The following is a 19107-nucleotide window of genomic DNA, read 5'->3' on the forward strand; positions in this document are numbered from 1 at the left end:
TGAGTTGATGCATTTTTTTTCCGTCTGTGCCGTTTAGTGACAGCCCCCACAGTGAACCGGGAACATTTGATGAGGCTGACAACGGGACAGAGCCGCACACGAGTGATGAAGGTTAGTGCATCTCCCACATACACTTCGACAATGTCTTTTTGTTGACATTGTGTCCAAAATTGGCAGCTTTTCCTGTTTACATTCCTTCTTTTAAATAAGTCTGTGTAGCTCATGAAGCTCCAACTCCACATCGACCGTTCTCAAAATGAGAGTTGAGGGTTGAGCGGCAGCACGCTGGATCACAGACATTTATGTGACGTTTGAAGCCAGAGACAAGTCGAGCAAACAGTACTGGCATGCAGCACAACCTCTTTGATCCATGTTTCTGTGTCTGAGAGCCTGTGCGTCCCCCTCGCTGGCTCAGGCTTTGTTCAGCGCTGCTCAGCAATTCCTCAGGGACTTTCTTCTTTGGGTAGTATTTCCCCCGGCGTCCTCTCAGCTTTGAAAACAAATCTGAGTTACATTGGAGTCAAAACATCAGTAATACACAAAAAAATATCTCATGTGCTGTCAATAAAGACAGAGACAAAGATTGGACGTGTCTTCTAACTTAAATTTTGTATCCAACTTATTTGGTTGAAAATGTTATCTTGTTCCTCACGTCTTGGTTTACGCAGCTGCCAAACCTGCAGGTCTTTACATGGACATTTGGAGCCTTTCATGTTGCATTCACTGACCTCTAGCACCAATCAAAGTTTCATGAAAGTTTTTCATGAAAGGAAACCTTTCATATGAGAACTTTTTCTGTATTGGGATCAGGGTAGCCTTTCATTTCACATTATAAATCATTCTTTACTGTTTTAGTTCCTTCAAAATGCTGTTAAATGGATGTGGAGCTGTTACCTGTTTTAGAACAATGAACTGCTGTCTTGTTAATTGTAACTCGTGGGAAAGAGCAGGCTAATGCTGACCCCTGCTGGTCTGTTGAAATAAATTCCAATCATTTTGTTTTTTTATTTTTCTGAGGAGCCTTTTGTAAAAGCAGCTGTAAAAAGGGATCTCCTCAAAAAAATCTTCCAGCTCTTTATTTCTAAGAAAAAATGTTCCATCATCACAGATGTTTTTCCTTTTTTCAAAGCTGCTTTAATATGATAATTGTTAATACATTGACATTTCTTTAACATGAAGCTTACATTAAAAAAAGACTTTAATAACCAAATTGGGTTCGTTTTTTTGTTTATTTACAGTATTATAATGAGGCTGCTAATTCATTTGGATACTTAGCAGATGTATGCTAATGTTCAGTTTTCTGTTTTTTTTAAACAACAGCCGCAAAAAGGGAGTGGGAAAATTAAATAGACTTATATATTCTACCCCCTTACATGTTCATACGTTAATGTAGCTGGTGGCTTATTCATTTATTAAATAAATCTATTTGAAATCACTGCCATCTTCCAATGTCTGTTATTCATTCATAACATTAACAAATTAATACTTACTAATATTCCAAGTCATTTTAATGCTAATAGTCCTTGGATTCATGATTCTGTCCCATATCTCTCAAAGACCATTTTCTAATGTTTAAAGCATTTGATGCCTGTTGTTTGTGTCATTCTACACACTGATGAGTGTCTCAGTGATGACTGGATTCATTTCCTTCATCTGTTTTTTTGTGACAGTCTTTTCCTTGCTCGTCTTGATGTTTCAGAGGTTGAGCAGATTGAAGCTATTGCTAAGTTTGACTACGTGGGTCGTAGTCCCAGGGAGCTGTCGTTCAAGAAGGGGGCTTCCCTGCTTCTGTATCACAGGGCGTCAGAAGACTGGTGGGAAGGCCGCCATAATGGCGTGGACGGCTTGATCCCCCATCAGTATATTGTTGTACAGGACTTGTAAGTAGCAGCATCTCTGGGATCGTGTCTGAACTGTTGTGTATTGTCGGGGTTAAAGTAATGAACCTTGCTCTCTCAGGGATGATGCATTCTCAGATAACCTCAGCCAGAAGGCCGACAGTGAAGCCAGCAGTGGACCTTTGCTGGAGGAAAGGTCTTCATCCAAAAATGACTTAGCATCACCGTGCGAGCAATCCCCAGATTACAACTTTGGAGGAGTCACGGGAAGGTGGACTGCATTAGACCTTGTTTTCTACATGTCTCCATCTGCAATACGTTTTCCTGATCGGTTTGATCTGATCCCTCTCTGCAGAGTCAGGTTGCGATCCGATGGCGCCGCGATCCCTCGTCGACAGAGCGGTCCAGAAGCCCAAAGCCCAACCAGAGTGGCTGACACTCCCCCCCGAGCTGCAGCTTGTCCCAGCAGCCCCCACAAGATGTCCATCAGCAAGGCTCGTGTGGAGAGTCCGGAAAAGAGACGTCTCGGTACCTTTGGTAGTGCAGGTAGTATCAACTATCCAGACAGAAAGGCGTATCCTGAGGGCCACCCACTGAGACCAGCATCAGGGGCCACGCGCCACAGCAGCCTCGGGGATCACAAAACCTTGGAGACCGAGGCTCTGGCTGAGGTATAACTTTACTGTTGTCATTTTAACTGAAACATCATCAAATGTTTTAGCAACTTTAAGAGAACTGTGTGCTTTCTCGCTTATGCATCCTGCCTTTAAAGTAGCAACTTTGGAAAGAGAGTTAATGGAATAAAAGCTGTGAGAAATGTTTTTTCTCTCAAACAGATTCATTTTAAAAGTGATAAGTGATTTTAATCCTTTCATCTGAAATGGTACCAGGCGTTCGCAGGAGAAAGGATAGCAAATAACGAAACCAGAGGGGTTCAGTTGAACTGAGTGGAAATCCCCGCTGTGGCTTTTGGTCTGATGTGAATTAAATGAGGACTGAAGCTGAGAGCAGACACACCTCTGAGACTCCAGATTCTCTTTCATTAACCATACTCTGCTCCTCTACCATCCAACACTCTTAAATCAAAACCTTTATATACAAAAACAATGACGAATTAGCCTGAATGGGATTGTTTCATGTTAAAATACCTGTAAGTTTTTTATCAAATTTCTACGCATACTGTGTAAATAGACCAATTACCTGTGGAATCTGTCACATACATATATATATATATATATATATATATATATATATATATATATATATATATATATATATATATATATATATATATATATATATAAATATTACATCTCTATTGACCAATATAACTGCAATGATAAAAATCCCACATTTTATTTAGCTTATTCTCTTCAGGAGACGTCATAAAAATGGAACAAACCATTTTCTTGCCTGTGGTAAGTGTAGCGTGAAATATTTGTGAGGGAAGTTATGCACACTAATGACGTGTAGGTGATGCTGCCGTACAGTGCCCTTTAGGCTCCACTCTAGTCGTTAGCCAAATCACACTTATTTGGTGATGCCAGCCTAATGCTGCATGTACGGGGCGTCCACATGATATAAGTGCCCGTAGGATGCCCATAGAATGCTGACATAAACTACACACTCATTGTTTGTAATTTCTAACAGCCAGGCTGTGGGAAGATTCATGGATTAACAGAATATTTGGATTTATTGGAATAATGTTTGATCGGGAGTAAAAGTCAAAGTTTGTCAGATTCTGAAACGACAATAAAGATTGTTGTTCTCCACAACTTTTTGATGATAAGTAAAAGGTTGAAACCAAGTCTGATGAATGTATTTGGTAGAAAATGCTTTAAGTTATGTGCACTTCATTGTTTGTTCTTAATTTTTGTTTGGTTGAGTTTACTTCAGTCCTTTTGGAACAAAAAGGTAAAAATAAAAATTGCAAATCTGGTAGTAAATTGCTCTGCAAATCAGAATATTTAAGGAATTCTGAGGAACTTCTTAGATTCTTCCAACTTAAAAAATAAATGTAAGACTATCATCTGTCGTGAATTTAGCCCAAAAAAAATATTTTCAGCCAAGGAAGGACATTGGAAATGCTTTTGTCTCTGCGGTTGGAAAATGTTTCATTGCTGACATGTTATCTTCTGTCCTTCTCTTCATCTCTTCAGGACATAGAAAAGACCATGACAACAGCTCTCCATGAGCTCCGTGAACTGGAGCGACAGAACACGGTCAAACAGGCCCCCGATGTGGTCCTTGATACTTTAGAGCCGATGAAGAACCCGGTGGGCTCAGAGCCTGGCAGCCCCCTTCACACCATCATGATCCGTGACCCGGATGCAGCCATGCGCCGCAGCAGCAGCTCCACATCCGAGATGATGACCACCTTCAAACCCGCTCTGACTGCTCGCTTGGCTGGAGCTCAGCTTCGCCCCCCGCCCATGAGACCAATGCGGCCCCCTCCCACGCAGCACCGCTCCAGCAGCTCCAGCTCTTCAGGAGTTGGTAGCCCTGCTGTAACTCCCACAGAGAAAATGTTTCCAAACAACAACACAGCTTCAGGGTCCAATGTTTCCAGCGATGGTGGAGACAAACCAGGTACTATGTAACTAAAGGGGAAGCTGCTGTGAGGGAAACTCATGACGCTTTCTACACAGGAGAAAATCTCTTTAGAGACAAAATGACATGTGAACAAATAGTGTTGTTTGTATTAAAAAGTGTTCCCTTTGTGAGAAGTTTTAGACTTTTTACGCTGTAAACCTCAACTCTCTTTGAAACTTGACAGTAAATGTGTAAAACAAAAATAATAGTATTTTAGTTACCTCAGTTCCAGGAGAAACTTGTGGCCATTTCTCATTTCAGAGGCACATTTAATGCGAGGCAAGCAATACTTGTGTGAATATGGGTCTTTGGATTTCATCAGTTTCGTCCGTTGATGTGTGAAAACTCCTTGTTTTGAATGGTGTGAGCATTCGGACTAAAACAAAGACATCTGGATGTAGGACGTATGTCGGACATACAGACTTCCTTAATGTTTTTGTTTGTACCCAGACCAATTGGCGTATCAGAAAAGGAAAAAGGCATTGTGACATTTATTTCTGCATGCAGGAGGTTAAAGAAAATATAGGAAAACATTCATTAAAATGAGAATTGTAACAATATAAATGTAAAAATTTGCCTGTTAATCATTGCTAGAAGAAAATAACGGTATAAAACCTTATTCATGATGATGACACATCTAAGTTACCATACAGTACTTACCGGTAATTAAAAGCGGCATGCCCAGGGCATTCCTAAAACGGTTACGCATCTTGGCATGAAGAGGATTTCTGAGGAGACTGCTCGAAAAACCATCACGCATGGTTGGAACCGCAGGCAGACATGACATCCTTTTTCCCTCAGTGCTGTCTATCAGAAGCGGGAGGCTAACACACCAACTGAAGTAGAAATCTTGTGGTAATACTGTAAATAATGAAGCTAGTAATTTGTAAGTGTTAAATGTGTACAGGTCAAAAAAAGAGAAAGAGGTTTGGGTTTTACCTGCACTTGAAAAGATCATAAAAAGCCTTTTAATCGAAGTGAACATGTTAGTTAACTGTTTAAAAAAAAAAAAGAAGTTCAGGTCATCTGCCATGTGCTGTGCGCGTAGGATGCGTTCGGGAATAGTACTGTAGAAGCGGGAAAACTTTTCTCCGCCAGTCCTTTGACACAGGCTCCCATTTGACATTTCCTGTTCAAACCTGGTTTGGGTTTTATATGAAAAAATGCAGTGGTGTACCCTTTAAAGGTCTTTTTTCAAAATGACAAAGAATACACATCTGGAGGAAGACATTGCTGTCTTTACTAACACAATAACTCACAAAATACTTTCTGGATTAACACGGTGTATATCTGAATTCCCACCTACCAAAGGTCTTGTTCTCTTACAATGAAATTCCAAAAAACAGTCTTTATGTGCATGTTGTTGCTGTGATGTTGGATTTATCGGCTGAATAAGGTGCCTTGCCTCATAAAAATGCACAACTTTATTCAGTATTTGACTAAGAAACTGGCATGAATAATAAATCAAGGTTCCTGTACGCTGAATATAATTAGGTAAAACAAAAAACGTTGATTGAAGCTCGGCTGTATTGAATAGCTGCTTGGAAATAAGCACAGATGCACATGGAAGAAGCTGAAAAAGCTGTCAGATACATCCACTTCTATAGGGGAGGATTGTTGGGCACAGAGAGCCAAAGAAAAAGGTAACCTATAGCATTTAAACACATTCAGTGCATTCATATTCTGAGGAGATGTTTCGTCGTCTCACCATGAACCACGACGTAGGACAACTCAGTGGGCATTACGATGGTTATCTCTGTCATATTTCATCCCTATTATTTTAGCTCTTTTTATAGCCCTTTAGTCCAGGTTACAGTTAAACCAAGAAAAAAATGGTACAAAAGGCACATATGTCTGATCAAAATAACCATATTTAATTTTTTTAAATTTATAGACTCTTGTGTTTGGGAAATATTTGATTCTTTTGTGCACAACATCGTTTTTTTTTACACCCTTGTTTGTTTGCTGGTTTTTAAACTGTAAATGTAATTTGTTACTTGTTAAAAACAAACAATGCCTTCCTGTTTTACGTTCAGTTGCCAAACCATTATGAACCGTTGATTTTGTAAAGATGTTCCTTTCATGGATCCGATCATCAAAAACTGCTCACCTTGATCATCTCAGGTCAATCCTGAGGAGCTGGAGGAAGAAGAACTGCTGTAAACATAACCTACTGCTAATGTTCACTTGAATCAACCCTGAACATGTGTGTCATGTTGTGTATGTTTTCCATGTGTCCTGCCTGTGTTGTGGCTAAACCTTTACATTTTCTGAGGAAAGTTGTGTTGTTGGCAGGAGTGGAAAACAGTCTGGAATTGGTCACACAGAGGTTGGCGTGCATCACATTCCCTGGATGTGTGGTGAAAGAATGACCTTTTGTCATTTCTGCAATGTAACGCTGAAATGCTCCACTGACCAGGACGGACCCCAGTCTCGATCGTTTCAAAGAATATTATGACACAAATGCAACCTGAGGCCATGCCAGGAGGTTGGAGTGTGTGACACTGTTTACCTTCTTTTTAGTTGTTTGTCTGGTGGTGCTGTTTCCTAATGGGGCGTCTGGTTGGCTGAAACCTGTGATGTAGTGTACATCATTGTGTGTGTTGAAAACACCTGTGTCAAAATAAAACCATTATTGCTCTGTGGTATGAGTCGTTCCAACTGAATCGTGTTCTGCACAAACCCTTCGGATATTCCCAACCAGGTGTACATGTTCACCCAAGCGGTTCTACGAGGGGGTTACTTAGTTTTCAAGGTATCTCGAGGGTTCTGTGTTTTGTGTTCATCGAAAGCTTTACACTGATCCAATCATAATAACTCAGCATGTGTGGGGTCATTCCCAGGACAGACAAAACCAGACAAATGACTTCCAGCATCCAGCTTCTGTCCTTCTGGACTCAAATGAGGGTTCAGCAGAGCTAACAAGATCACAATTTAAAGTTTAGAAGAGACAACATTTGCGTGGGTTATGCTTTAGCAGACCATCGTTGGCCGTGCTTTATGAAGCCACTGCATCTGCAATAAGCAGCAGCAGCTGTTTGTGAAACAACATTTTGAATGACAGAATTTAATTAAAGTAAATGTCTAAGAACAGTTTTATTTAGGAATTGAAGTTTCAGTGCAAACTTTTCATGACATTTTTCCTTGCTGAAGATTGAACAGCACATATGAGCAGATGCAATTGTCCCATCACATGATTCTGCACCAATTATAATTTCATACAGCTCAAAAGGATGCTTCAGATGAGCAAGGCATGAAATTGAAATTTTTCCCCAAACACAAATATAAATAAAAAAATAAAACGATGACAGATTAGAGAACCGGAGAAGCTTCTGAACCTCTCCTAGATCAATCTTTTAAAGTCCAGGTGGCGTGAAGAACCGAACCCTGTGATAACATTACTTAACCTAATTACATGACAATCTTCACAAAATATGCATAAATGTTAAAAGTCTAGAATAGAATAGAATATCTTCATTTCTATCATTTTTCACAGAAAAGGTCACAAAGTGCTTTACCTAAAAGAAGGCATAGAATTAAACCAAGTCCAGAGAAATCCAATATTAACAGGCTGTTAATAACATAGTAAAACAAGGATTACAATCAACTAAAAGCTCTTCTGAATAAAAACATATTGACCTGGGATTTAAAACACTCAACAGGGTCAATCTGATTCAGCAACAATGGAAGAGAGTTCCAAAGAAGAGGAGTGACGGTTTGAAAGGAGAGATCTCTGGTCTTACAGAAGACCTCAAGGATCGGGCCGAAGAGTTTGGGCTTAAAAGGTCAGAGATGTACATTGGGTTTGATCGTGCAGGGCTCTAAAAACTACAACCTTACATGGTGAAAATAATCAGAAAGCAAGAAGTATAAAAACATAAGAAAGGAAATGTATTCAAGTGGAAAATAAAGACAGAAAACTGCTGCAGAAAGATTGATAACAGAATTAACTTCTTTCAAAAACCTCATGTCAGTTATGATAATTGTATGATCACACTCAAAACAGAGAATGAGAATGCAAATAATTAAGTTCTGCAGTTTAACCAATGGTCACATGATGGAGCAACTGCAGCAGAGAAAATAAAGTCTCTTTACTGGCTGGAACTGAGCCTCATCCATTTGTGTTTGTTCTCAGTGCTGCACATTGTTCTTTGAGGATGGAGACTTCATGCCGGATAATTGCGTGACACAGACCTGGGTTAAGATTAAGATGGTTTGAACATGTTCCAGTGAGGAATACAGAACATGTTGGTAAACGAATGTTAATATGAGAGCTGCCAAACTGGAGGCTCAGAGGAAGACCAGAGGAGATGAGGTTGGTAATGAGGTTTGTCTGCTGCAAACAGAGGTTGCTGTAGCAACTCCTAGAAGGAGATGTCATCTACAATGACTCCTTCAGGATCGGTTACAACCTCTGCAGTCAAAGCAAATTAATAGTCCAGTTTTGCATAATTACAGTGTATGCATCATCATTTTTTTAGTTAATACTACTTACTGGCTTTCTAGTCCTTTGGAAAAAGCGTCACATCATCAGAGTGTGCTGACAGTGCACAAACAAAATTCCCTTTGTTCCACTTGGGAAATCCAGTTTATCATGAGTAACTGAACTCACATTTTACATTCAGTCTACCACTGATTGATCGGAAAGGATCTTCTCAAATCCAACGTTGTTTGGGCTAAGCAGGCTTTACATGATGGCCGTTCAGTGTGCAATCTGTTGGAAAATATTATTTAAAATGTCCCTCTTCAGATCCCACTGAATCCTTCTTGTGGTCACAGGGTTGCTGGAGCCAGCGAAGCTAGTGTTGGGTGAAGGCAGACTACTCCCCAAACAGGTCACCAGCCTGTGGCCGGGCCACACACTCACATGCACACCTCGGGGTAATTCAGTGACGCCAATTAATCCACAGAGCACGTCTTTGGACTGAGGGAGGAAGTCGAAGTGAACAGGGAAAACACACGAAAGAGGAGAACATGCATGCAAAAACCACCCAACCAGCATTTGAACCAGGGCCTTTGCACTCTGAGGCACCACCATGCAGCCCTAGTTCATTATATTTATCCTATTATTGTGAATCCAACAAACGTATATTTCCTGGTGCACATTAAAATGTAATCCCAAACGGTCAAATAGCTAAACCAATATTTATATTGAACAAGGGAAAACAAGAAAAAAACTTGAACAAGATTAATGACCCATCAACAAGCACTCTGACCCTTCCACTGACAGTTTTCTTCTTTCCAGGGATCAGGTACAGTTCTCTTCACAAACAGACGCTTCAGCTGGATAATAAACACAAGTTACATAAATCTTCTCCAGGGGTCTAATTTGGCTCTTATTCTTCGATGACTAATTCACAAATGAGAGCAAATGTATCAATTTCTTTCTCTGAGAGTCATAGTGAAACAAAATTACCATAACTTCTCATTTGATCCATCTTTCTCTTTCTTATTCATAACAAAATAATTAACGGGGAAGCTGTGATGCTGTTGAGCTAAAACCCCCAGAGAAACCCTGATGAGCCAAAGAGGATTCAATGTCTGTTCATTCACATTATGCCTGCCCTCCTTATTATTTATCGAGTTTCAAAGCAAAATGCTCTAGTAGAGTATGTTCTCATAAATCAAACTATAAAAGTTTTGTTTATGGTTCATTTTGCAAGAAGTCCCAATTTATTTACCTAAACTCAAATGTCATGGCAGCAGTTTTGGGCACCTGCAATAAGAATTTTGTTTGCAAAAAAGACTTTTGAGTTGTAAAATGTGAATAAACCAGTGATTCCCTAATCAGAAAAGCTGGAGCAGATCAGACCAACAGCTGCTGTTCAAACTAAAATCATGATACATTCAGGCCTTTTCTGTCATGTTTCGTCAAGTTCCTGTCTGACATTTGTGTCCTCGTGTGTCGCTTCCTGTTTTCTTTTGAAAGTTCTTCCCTTTCCTGTTCATGTCTGTTTTCCCCACAGCTGTAGTCCTAATCATCCCTGATCGTTCCCACCTGTGCTGTCCCTCCTCATATGTATTTATGGTCTGTGTCTCCCTCTGTCCTGTGCCTGATTATCATGTGTAGATGTTTAACAAACCCTACGCCTATCTCAGGTTCTCAGGAATAAAAGTTTTCCAAGAACTCTGCATCTGAGTCCTCGCCATTCTGTGGTCCTTGTCATTTTCACATTTCAGTGTATGGATCTGTCAGCGTGTCTGACCCAATCGGAACCAAAGAGATCTGTTGTGCCGGTTAGTAAATTTAAATTTCATGTGAAGCAGCTTCATGCAAAGTCCGTAACCCTGCTTAATAGCAGGAATATTGTATCTGTTTCTATGCATTTATGAAGCAAATGGCGCTGTGCATTGTCCCCTCAAGGGGAAGAAAATCAATAGACCTCTAAATTCATTGACATTTGCAGCTTAGCCTACATGCAGGGGTGCAGCTGGGAAGCGCTGCAAACATCATCAATTAAGCGTGAGGACACTGTGTTGCCTACGAGTCATGCTGGCAGTGCCTTTCATCTACGCCTAACTTCTCGTGCCAAACATGACGTAGGATAGGTAACATGCAAGATCAATGCACATTACCTCTGAAATTATTCCACGATCATAAGCAAAACCACACGAATTTGACATCAAAGCTCGGAAAACTTGTTGGTGCTTGCTGAAATCTGCAAGGCAGAAGAAAAAGGTTTTAACCAGTTGATCTTTATTGTTTTTTTCGGTGGATCCAATGGTTTTTGGCAAGCAGACCATCAGAATTGACTTTACAGCAGGGGCGGAGCTACAGTATCATTATTAACAAACAATAAGAAATCCTCAACACAAACTTCTTTAAGCATTGCAAAAATAACAAAAAGCAACATTTTTAAAAGATAACAATAATAATAAAACTGTTAGAAATTACTTTAATTTGTAATGACCTTCCACTCTGGTGTTTTGCCAACCTCCCGCCCCCATTTAACTTTTTCTAGCTTCGGCCCTGCCTGACAGTCATACTTCTGGGTAAAAGAAACATTTCTTCTTTTTCAGCATTTAAGGGTTGTATGGCTTATACATTTGTGTACATTTTAAAAAGTTATAGCGTGAGATTTTAATCTAGTTTGATGGACTGGTAAAGGTCTCAAATTGCCCTACAGGAGTGAGTGGCAGTGTGCTCAGAAGTAGCTGAGATAGGCTCCAGATGTGACCCTGCACAGGACAGAATGGGAATATAAGTTGGATGGATGGATGGATGGATCCGTTTCAGCACTATAAGTATGAGGTTCCATTTGTAAAGTGACAGAGTGAAATTTTAACAGCAATATTTTTGGTTACTAAGCCTGTTTTAGGCGGAGCCACCCTCCCCTCAAACGGGGGCTCCGACCGCGGCTCGGTGTTCCAGCAGAGCAGGCTGTACCGACAGGTCTCAAAAGTGCAGCAATGCCCTTTTTCTCCCTACCATGACAAAGGTGGATAAAGGTGGAAAGATTTCATGTAATCCATGGACACCAGTGAAGATCACAAATCATTGAAGAAAAAAGGTTCAGAGCACTGTCTAGTGGGTCTAGATGACCCAACTCCCAACGTTAAAGTGCATAGGATAGCACAAGGATTAAGAAGCCTGTTTACCAAATAAAGTAGCAGTTAACCCTTGTGCTATCCTAGGCACTTTGACATTGGGAGTTGGGTCATCTAGACCCACTAGACAGTGCTCTGAACCTTTTTTCTTCAATGATTTGTGATCTCCACTGGTGTCCATGGATTACATGAAATCTTTCCACCTTTATCCCCCTTTTTCATGGTAGGTATAACACGCCGATGTAAGGGTGGGGTCATCTAAGATAGCACAAGGGTTAAAAGGGCTCACCAATGTTTTCAGCCAGGAGGTTGGACATGTCTTGAATCAGTATATCACAAGAACATGATGGACGACAGAGAAGGAGCAAAATGGTTTTATTTTGGTAGTATATTTCTCCTTATCGGCAAGTTCTTTTGCATGTTAGCTAAATATTTAGTTAGGAGTTAAAAATTTAGCTCCAAACAAAATATTTACCTCCAAACTAAATATTTAGTTAAAAAGCTAAACTTAGACTTAGAATTTATGTACCAAATAAATATTTAGTTAAGAGGCTTAAATGTTTAATTTGCAAAATAAATATTTAGGTCAAATCTAAATATTTAATTTAGAAACTAAATGTTTAATTTTATAAAATTGATTATCTAGTTTACAAACATTTATTTTGTAAACTAAACATTTAATTGTGTAAAAAAAAAACGTTTTTTCTTTAAAATAAATATTTAGCTTGCTAGCTAAATATTTAGTAGGTAAAATAACAAATATAAATACATGAATTAAAAGGGGATAATGTGTTTTTCCTCCTAAAACCAAAAATATTGCTGTTATTATTTGACTGTCACTTTACAAGCGCCACCCCATGTATAAGCCAATAATAACAACACGTCTTTAATTTTTAGTCTGTCTTCAGCCATCACACAGATTCAGACAAAGACCAACAACTGAATCTAGCAAAAATATGTGTAGGCGATAAAAAGTATTGTTGTGAAGCCTGCAGATTCTTTGCCTACAAATGAGACATTCCAAAAACACACAACATCTTTTCCTCTGGGGAAACCTTAACAGTAGAGCAAAGGCTACACAACAGCTCACTTCATCAGCTGCCCATCCACCATAAAATATGTAAAAGAAAAGGCTGACTGCACACTAGAGCAGAAAAAAAGTCAATACTTTCTGTTTATTCACGAGGCAAGTATTTGCTTTCTCTAAAATGAGGGTAAAAAGCATAACTCACTCCCAACATACAAATCAAGTTGAAGTTGATCCAGAGTGTAAATGCAGAATGGAAAGCAGGTACATGAGCTTAGAATAAACAATGATGCAGGAAAATCAAAGATTCTGTTGAATGAGGAGAAAACAAAAATACACAAGCACAGATAATGTTCTTCCTTTTAGCTGCTCCCTTCAGGGGATGCCACAACAAACACCCCACAATTTGCACATGAAGTTTATCCATTTATTTTCTAAACCCACTAAAGTCCCTTTCAGTGTCATAGGGTTGCTGGAGCCTATCCCAGCTACTGCTGGGTAAAGGCAAGATAAACCCTGGATGGCTTGCCAGTCCTTTGCAGGGCCACCTAACCCAACCCACTAACATTTACACCTATTGTATATTCATAAATGTATTTGTAGCAGTGATCACAATTTTTGAATCAATACCTTCTCAGTCATTTATGTAGTCATGAATACTCACACAAGCATCTAGGCAGACATGCGTTTGGCATATCTTTTGTAGATGTTGTTTTCTTTTTTCTTCTTTCTAATCATATTTTTTTTTTACTTTTATTTAATTGAACTCAAAGATCAGAGAGACACAACTGAGCACATCTCCTAGATGATAGTTCTTGCTACAAAACTGATTCAAATGGTCTTGCAGGACCTCTGTCACCTTTTTCCGACCTGCTGAAATGCGTGAATTCCACTGGAGAGGAAGTGATCTGACCTGGTGTTACTTCTGTATAAATTACTAAAAGAGAATATGCAGCAATGTACCGACACAGCTGTACCATTGAGTCAAACCGATGGGCCACATGTTAGTGAAATCTCATAAATGGCTCAGTATTTCTGTACAAAGAGGCTTTTACAGATTTACTTCACAGTATAAATTTACTGTTGTTTTTTTTTTTAAATGGGATAAGTTTTGTTTAATTCAACAAAAGCAATGAGAAAAAAATACAAAAGTAATGAATGATTTCTACAGGCAAATCAAATACTCCTTTAAATAATGGAAAAACAAAGTACCCAACAAAAATGCTTGTCCATGGAAAGAAAATATGCTCCTTATACTTGGCCAGGACCTGTCTTTGATACCTGGGCTGTAGTGTCAGCAGACCAAACCCTTAGATGTTTGTTCAGCCAGCTGGTGCCTCCTATTTCTGAATGCAAAACACCTTAGTGTGAAAGTGGAGCATTTATTTGGAACTGAGCCCTCTCACACTGCTCTGTTTTCAGTACCTTTAAGGACGGGGCTGTAAAGCCATTCTCTAATGCTGCACACATGTCTCACTTCATCATTCCATTAATTCCCCACAGCAATAGCCTTTGTTAAAATGCTAGACAGGTCCGGCCTGGTGCACAGGGCAACAGAGGGCCACATGACTCACTGCTAAGGGTCTCATTAGGTACAGATACTGTATACTAGTGAAGAAGAGATAACAATTTGGCAGGAATGAGGCAAAGCAAAAGACAGCTCTAACACACTATGTCACGAAGATGGGATCAGTTCACCCTGCAAACTGAATATGAAGGCAGGTGAGGTTAAACTCTGAGTTGTTAGATTCATGCAGCCCTTAGAGTCGGCAGAATCAAAAGCTCTGTGCTGCGCTGGGTTTGCTCACCACGAAGACCCACTTTCACCTTCAAAACAGACAGCCAGTGAAAGAGCTACAGGGAGTCACGGCCTGTTGGTCAAAAATGTAAGGGGAAAAAACACAACGGACAGCATGTCCCAGTGTCCTTCAAAACGCCTACTTTTTAATGTGTCAAGAAAAAACAGCAGCAGGCAAGAAAAGCTGCACAAATCATGACCTTTTGTCCTATTTTATATTTTTCTTAGTGGATTTCTTAGATGAGATTTGAGAATTTGGCAACCTTGGAAGATGTGTTTCACTCACTTGACATTTTATTTTAGAGATGTTGTCATTCAGATGGAAATTAATCCTTTTTGCTGCCCCAATTGAGAAGTATGCAACCTCATTAGCGTGTTCACAAAATACCTTGACTTCTTCATGATAAACCGAACGTTACTAAAGCCAAGAGTGTGAATGAAGCAATGATTCATGCCAGCAGTTTAACCTGAGAAAGCAGTTTATGGTTGTTTCTTCACTGGTACTTCGTCCAGTTTCTTTGCTCTCCACAGTGCTTTCAAGTGAAAAACTGTACATCTGTTCTCTTTAATGCAGAAAATAACATTTTGAGTTCATCTTGACGGTTTATATTTTAGGGTCCTGAACTGAAAATGTTCTGTGAATCATTTTAATGGTGTGTTTTTGTGTGTGAAACAATAGAGGGCTTGAGCACAATCTCTACTTGATTATTTAAAAACATTTGGAAAGGAGATTCATGAAAACCAAAAACATGTTTTAACAAAATTTTTTTTTATTTTTTTTTGTTTTTTATGAATTTGCTTTACATTGAGCTGAGGTATTCCTGAGCCATATTTCCCAAATTCTGCTCCTGACCACACATTTCTTCATCTGCGTTATGATAATGTTTTCTCCATGTGAGGAGAAATAAGTCTACCAGAAAATAAATCACAGATTGAATCCAAAAAGAGAATCATAGGTAATTATTGACCACATCAGATCAGTAATCCAGCTCTGCACCAAACAGAACTTTGAAAAAAATACCCTGGATTTAACAAATGGAAGGAAAAATACCAGTAATGGGTTTAATCTGTAATGAGATTCTGGTAAAACCGAGTCTCACAGGCATTCCATTCATCATGTCATCCTGCTAATACAGGCATGTACTCTCCTGCCTGGCTGAGTATCACATGATTAAACACTCCTGCTGTCCAAACCCATCAGAATGTCCCGGCAGAGTGCTGGAAAATGACAGAAGCTGGTCAAACTCCAGCTGACACCACCTAACGTAAAACAGACAGCAAGGATGTTTCCCTGCATGTGTGTGTTTGCACACACGTAAAGATAAATCACTGTTGTTAATTCTCTTTTCTATTAATTTTAAGCAATGATTTTACTGAGTTCTTTATTTGTTACATACTGAAACATGAATACACTCCTTTTGAATTCCACTTGAACAAAATATGCATGCAGACACACACTGTTCCTTTTTTTCTTTTGTCATTTTGCTCTTAGTCTAATTGTATTTTATGTGAAACACACAGAATTTCATGTTTGCGACAGCTAAAGTTGCTGTCTGGTTGACAAAGAAGAATAGTTTACTGTCTGTGGACGTTCTGTTCTTGTTTTATTCTCATCTGAAAAGCTTATTTCAAAATGATTTGTGACCCTAAATCTGCTGGCTGTGGATGGACTTTAAAAGGAGAGCAGGGTGTCCTTGGGGATGACAATAACTTTGTGTTTTCTTATTAATTGCTGTAATGTTGTACATGCTCTGGTTTGCTTTATTGTTCTTTTATTTTTTTCGCCCCTCTGTTTTCAGCAATGCTGAATTATTTTAATGTGAAGTGAGTGTAACACAAAGAAAGAGGGGAAAGGCTTTAGGTTTTTTGTACAAAATGTAACCCAGAATTTTAACAGAGTGTAAATGTCCTGGTGAAAATATGGCAATTTATTTTAGGCATGAAAATAAATATTTTTACCTAAATGGATTACAATCCATTACAATCTATTCTTGTTCAGAGTTTGAGTCTTGCTTACACGTGTAATTCATTTACATTTCTTTTAAAAATGAGTTTTGAAAATACACCTAACAATCATTAAAGAAATTGCATTTTTGATAAAAAGACACCTTATTTAAATATCAACAAGCGCAACTCTGTCTGGGGTTTGCATGGTCTTCCTGTGATTTTTCTCTGGCTAGTTCAGTTTGTTGGCTTATCATGCTGACTGATGATTCTAAATTGAGCGTGACAATGCATGGTTGTTTGCCTCATTAGCCCCCGTTTAGCTCTGTGATGGGCTGCCAACCAATTCATTTCCGTTTATTTATATTGAACTAAAAAACAAGCATGATTGTCTCAGTATGCTGTACAGAAAAAACTATAAAAAAAAAACCCCATCTAATTAGGCCAAAAAGTCAAATAATTTAGCTATTTTTTTTATTTCAACCAAATCCTCGTAATAGGACCAAATGGTAAAGCTTTATTTTTTATTATGGCTTGAATGAAATAGGCCATTCACGCACCGTACTGTATTGCATGTACTCAAAAGTTTTAAAGTTCCACTAGGATCATCTTTTGATTTATTTTTCAAAACATTTCCAGTGGTCTTTTAAGTATTAATAATCTTGTTTGTTTTGCCCTACTCAAAAAACATTCTGGGACATAGTTTCTGCAGAGCTGCAGGAGTTCATTAGAATTTCACCTCTTAATTGTGGGCTGGCCATTGGTGCAGAGAAAGCCTGTCCCCATTTCCCATCATCCATCTGTTTACATGTGCTTCTGCTAGGCCACAGCCCCTCTCACCACCAAGCTAACATTACCGGTGTAACAAAAATGGCAAGCAATATCGGAGCTATCCAGCCGTACATTTTTGAGTCAGATGGTTACTCAAAACAAAGACGTACATGGATCTATTTGTCTGCAAGTGGATGCATCAGAATAAAACTGAGCCGGAAACTTGTGACCTGCTATTGAATTTTCTGCAAAATGAGTCATACAGGCTAGAGACGCTAAGCTAAACCTGTGACCATTGTTCCATGTGCTTAAAGAGTGACGGCATATTGGAAAGGGCAGTAAACAGTGAGACATGGCTTAGCAGATGTAGTAAATTGACCATAAAATGCTTGATTTTGGTCTGATTTTAATAAGAAAAAACTCTGATCATCACAAAAATAAGACCCAGGTCATGGTATTAATGTTCTTGTACAAGATGAAACAGATGAACGACATTTCAAACTTTTGTATGTACTTCATAATAGGAAATGCAATGTATACTGGATACATGGTTGTGATTTCATTAAAACCTACACACCTACTAAGGTTTACACAGACTTATGGTACTCCTCTGTCCGTGTCTCACAACGGGTCGGGTGGTGAGCCGACATCGTCCGGACCAGTGACACGGTGACACGCGGTCGGAGCGCACTGGCAACAGTTTGCCCCGGTCAGCAGTTGCGCCAGGAGAAAGGAGTCCCGTCCTTCCCACGCCTTCTTTACTGGAAAAGAGGTTGCAGGGATCATTTCACTCCACGGCCGCTGTGCGGCGAGGTCCAGGTGGCGTTTGCTGTGGCGGCCAGGGGTTATGGAGCCGGCTGCGATGCACCACTGTGGGGTAGATGCATGTCATGGTACCCCCTGCTGGCCCCGCCTCCTCATCAGGTTAACCTGAGGACTCCAGCTGCGCTTCATCATCTTCATCAGCCGGGGGACTCTTAAGGAGAACCAGGACCCTTACTCGACGCTAGTTCGTTGTACTCCACGGTGCACTCTCTGGCCTTGCTCGCTATTCTAGTCCATGCATTATCTGCCTCGCCTAACCTTGTCTTGTCTTGTCTCTGCCTGCCTAGGATCACGATCACGCCTGTCACGTTCTGGACTCCGACTCACCTTCGCTCTGGTCCCTCCTCGTCGCCCCTCTGGACATCCTTCTGGAAACGCGGTGTTCGCCGCCAAGACCCTCCAACCATCCACAAAACATCCTCTCTTGGAACTCTGTCATTCCTCCATTAAATCCTTTACTACTCGTCTGCCTCGCCTGCCGAGTATTCCTTCCGGGTTTCAGCATCTGGGTCTGCCACAGTCTCGTCAGCCATGACAATGCACCCGGCGGTCTTTGCTCACCACTACAGAGGAGATTCTAGTCGATTTATTTCCTTCAGCATAATAATATGCTTCAATTCAACAGGTCGGCCTCCAAACAACAACAAAAAAGATAAGTGGTCCTGCCAAAAAAAGGTGGAAGTAGTGTGAAGTTTAATTTTACCATTGATTTTAAATAGACTACATGATCAGCCTTAACGTCCACTATTCTGAGAGTAAACTCA

At 39.8% G+C, this 19107-nt stretch overlaps 1 protein-coding gene and 1 long non-coding RNA gene across 3 annotated transcripts in view; both read left to right on the top strand.

The window, feature by feature from the left end:
- The window catches only part of srgap3 (SLIT-ROBO Rho GTPase activating protein 3), a 71725-nt gene extending 64647 nt beyond the window's left edge, over positions 1–7078 (top strand). For both annotated transcript variants that reach the window (XM_004068545.4, XM_011474645.3), the window contains exons 18-22: positions 38–111; positions 1700–1880; positions 1960–2109; positions 2194–2509; positions 3998–7078. In XM_004068545.4, coding sequence (XP_004068593.1) covers positions 38–111; positions 1700–1880; positions 1960–2109; positions 2194–2509; positions 3998–4438 — 1162 coding nt within the window. In that variant the 3' untranslated portion in view covers positions 4439–7078. The remainder of the gene's footprint in view (positions 1–37; positions 112–1699; positions 1881–1959; positions 2110–2193; positions 2510–3997) is intronic.
- An 11183-nt stretch (positions 7079–18261) lies between these two features.
- On the top strand, positions 18262–18810 carry LOC105354038. The gene is made up of 2 exons (XR_908739.2): positions 18262–18544; positions 18631–18810. It is a non-coding gene; the product is annotated as an uncharacterized LOC105354038 (long non-coding RNA).
- Positions 18811–19107: the final 297 nt, after the last annotated feature.

Source organism: Oryzias latipes, chromosome 5, assembly GCF_002234675.1.
Source record: "Oryzias latipes chromosome 5, ASM223467v1".
Lineage (NCBI taxonomy): Eukaryota > Metazoa > Chordata > Actinopteri > Beloniformes > Adrianichthyidae > Oryzias > Oryzias latipes.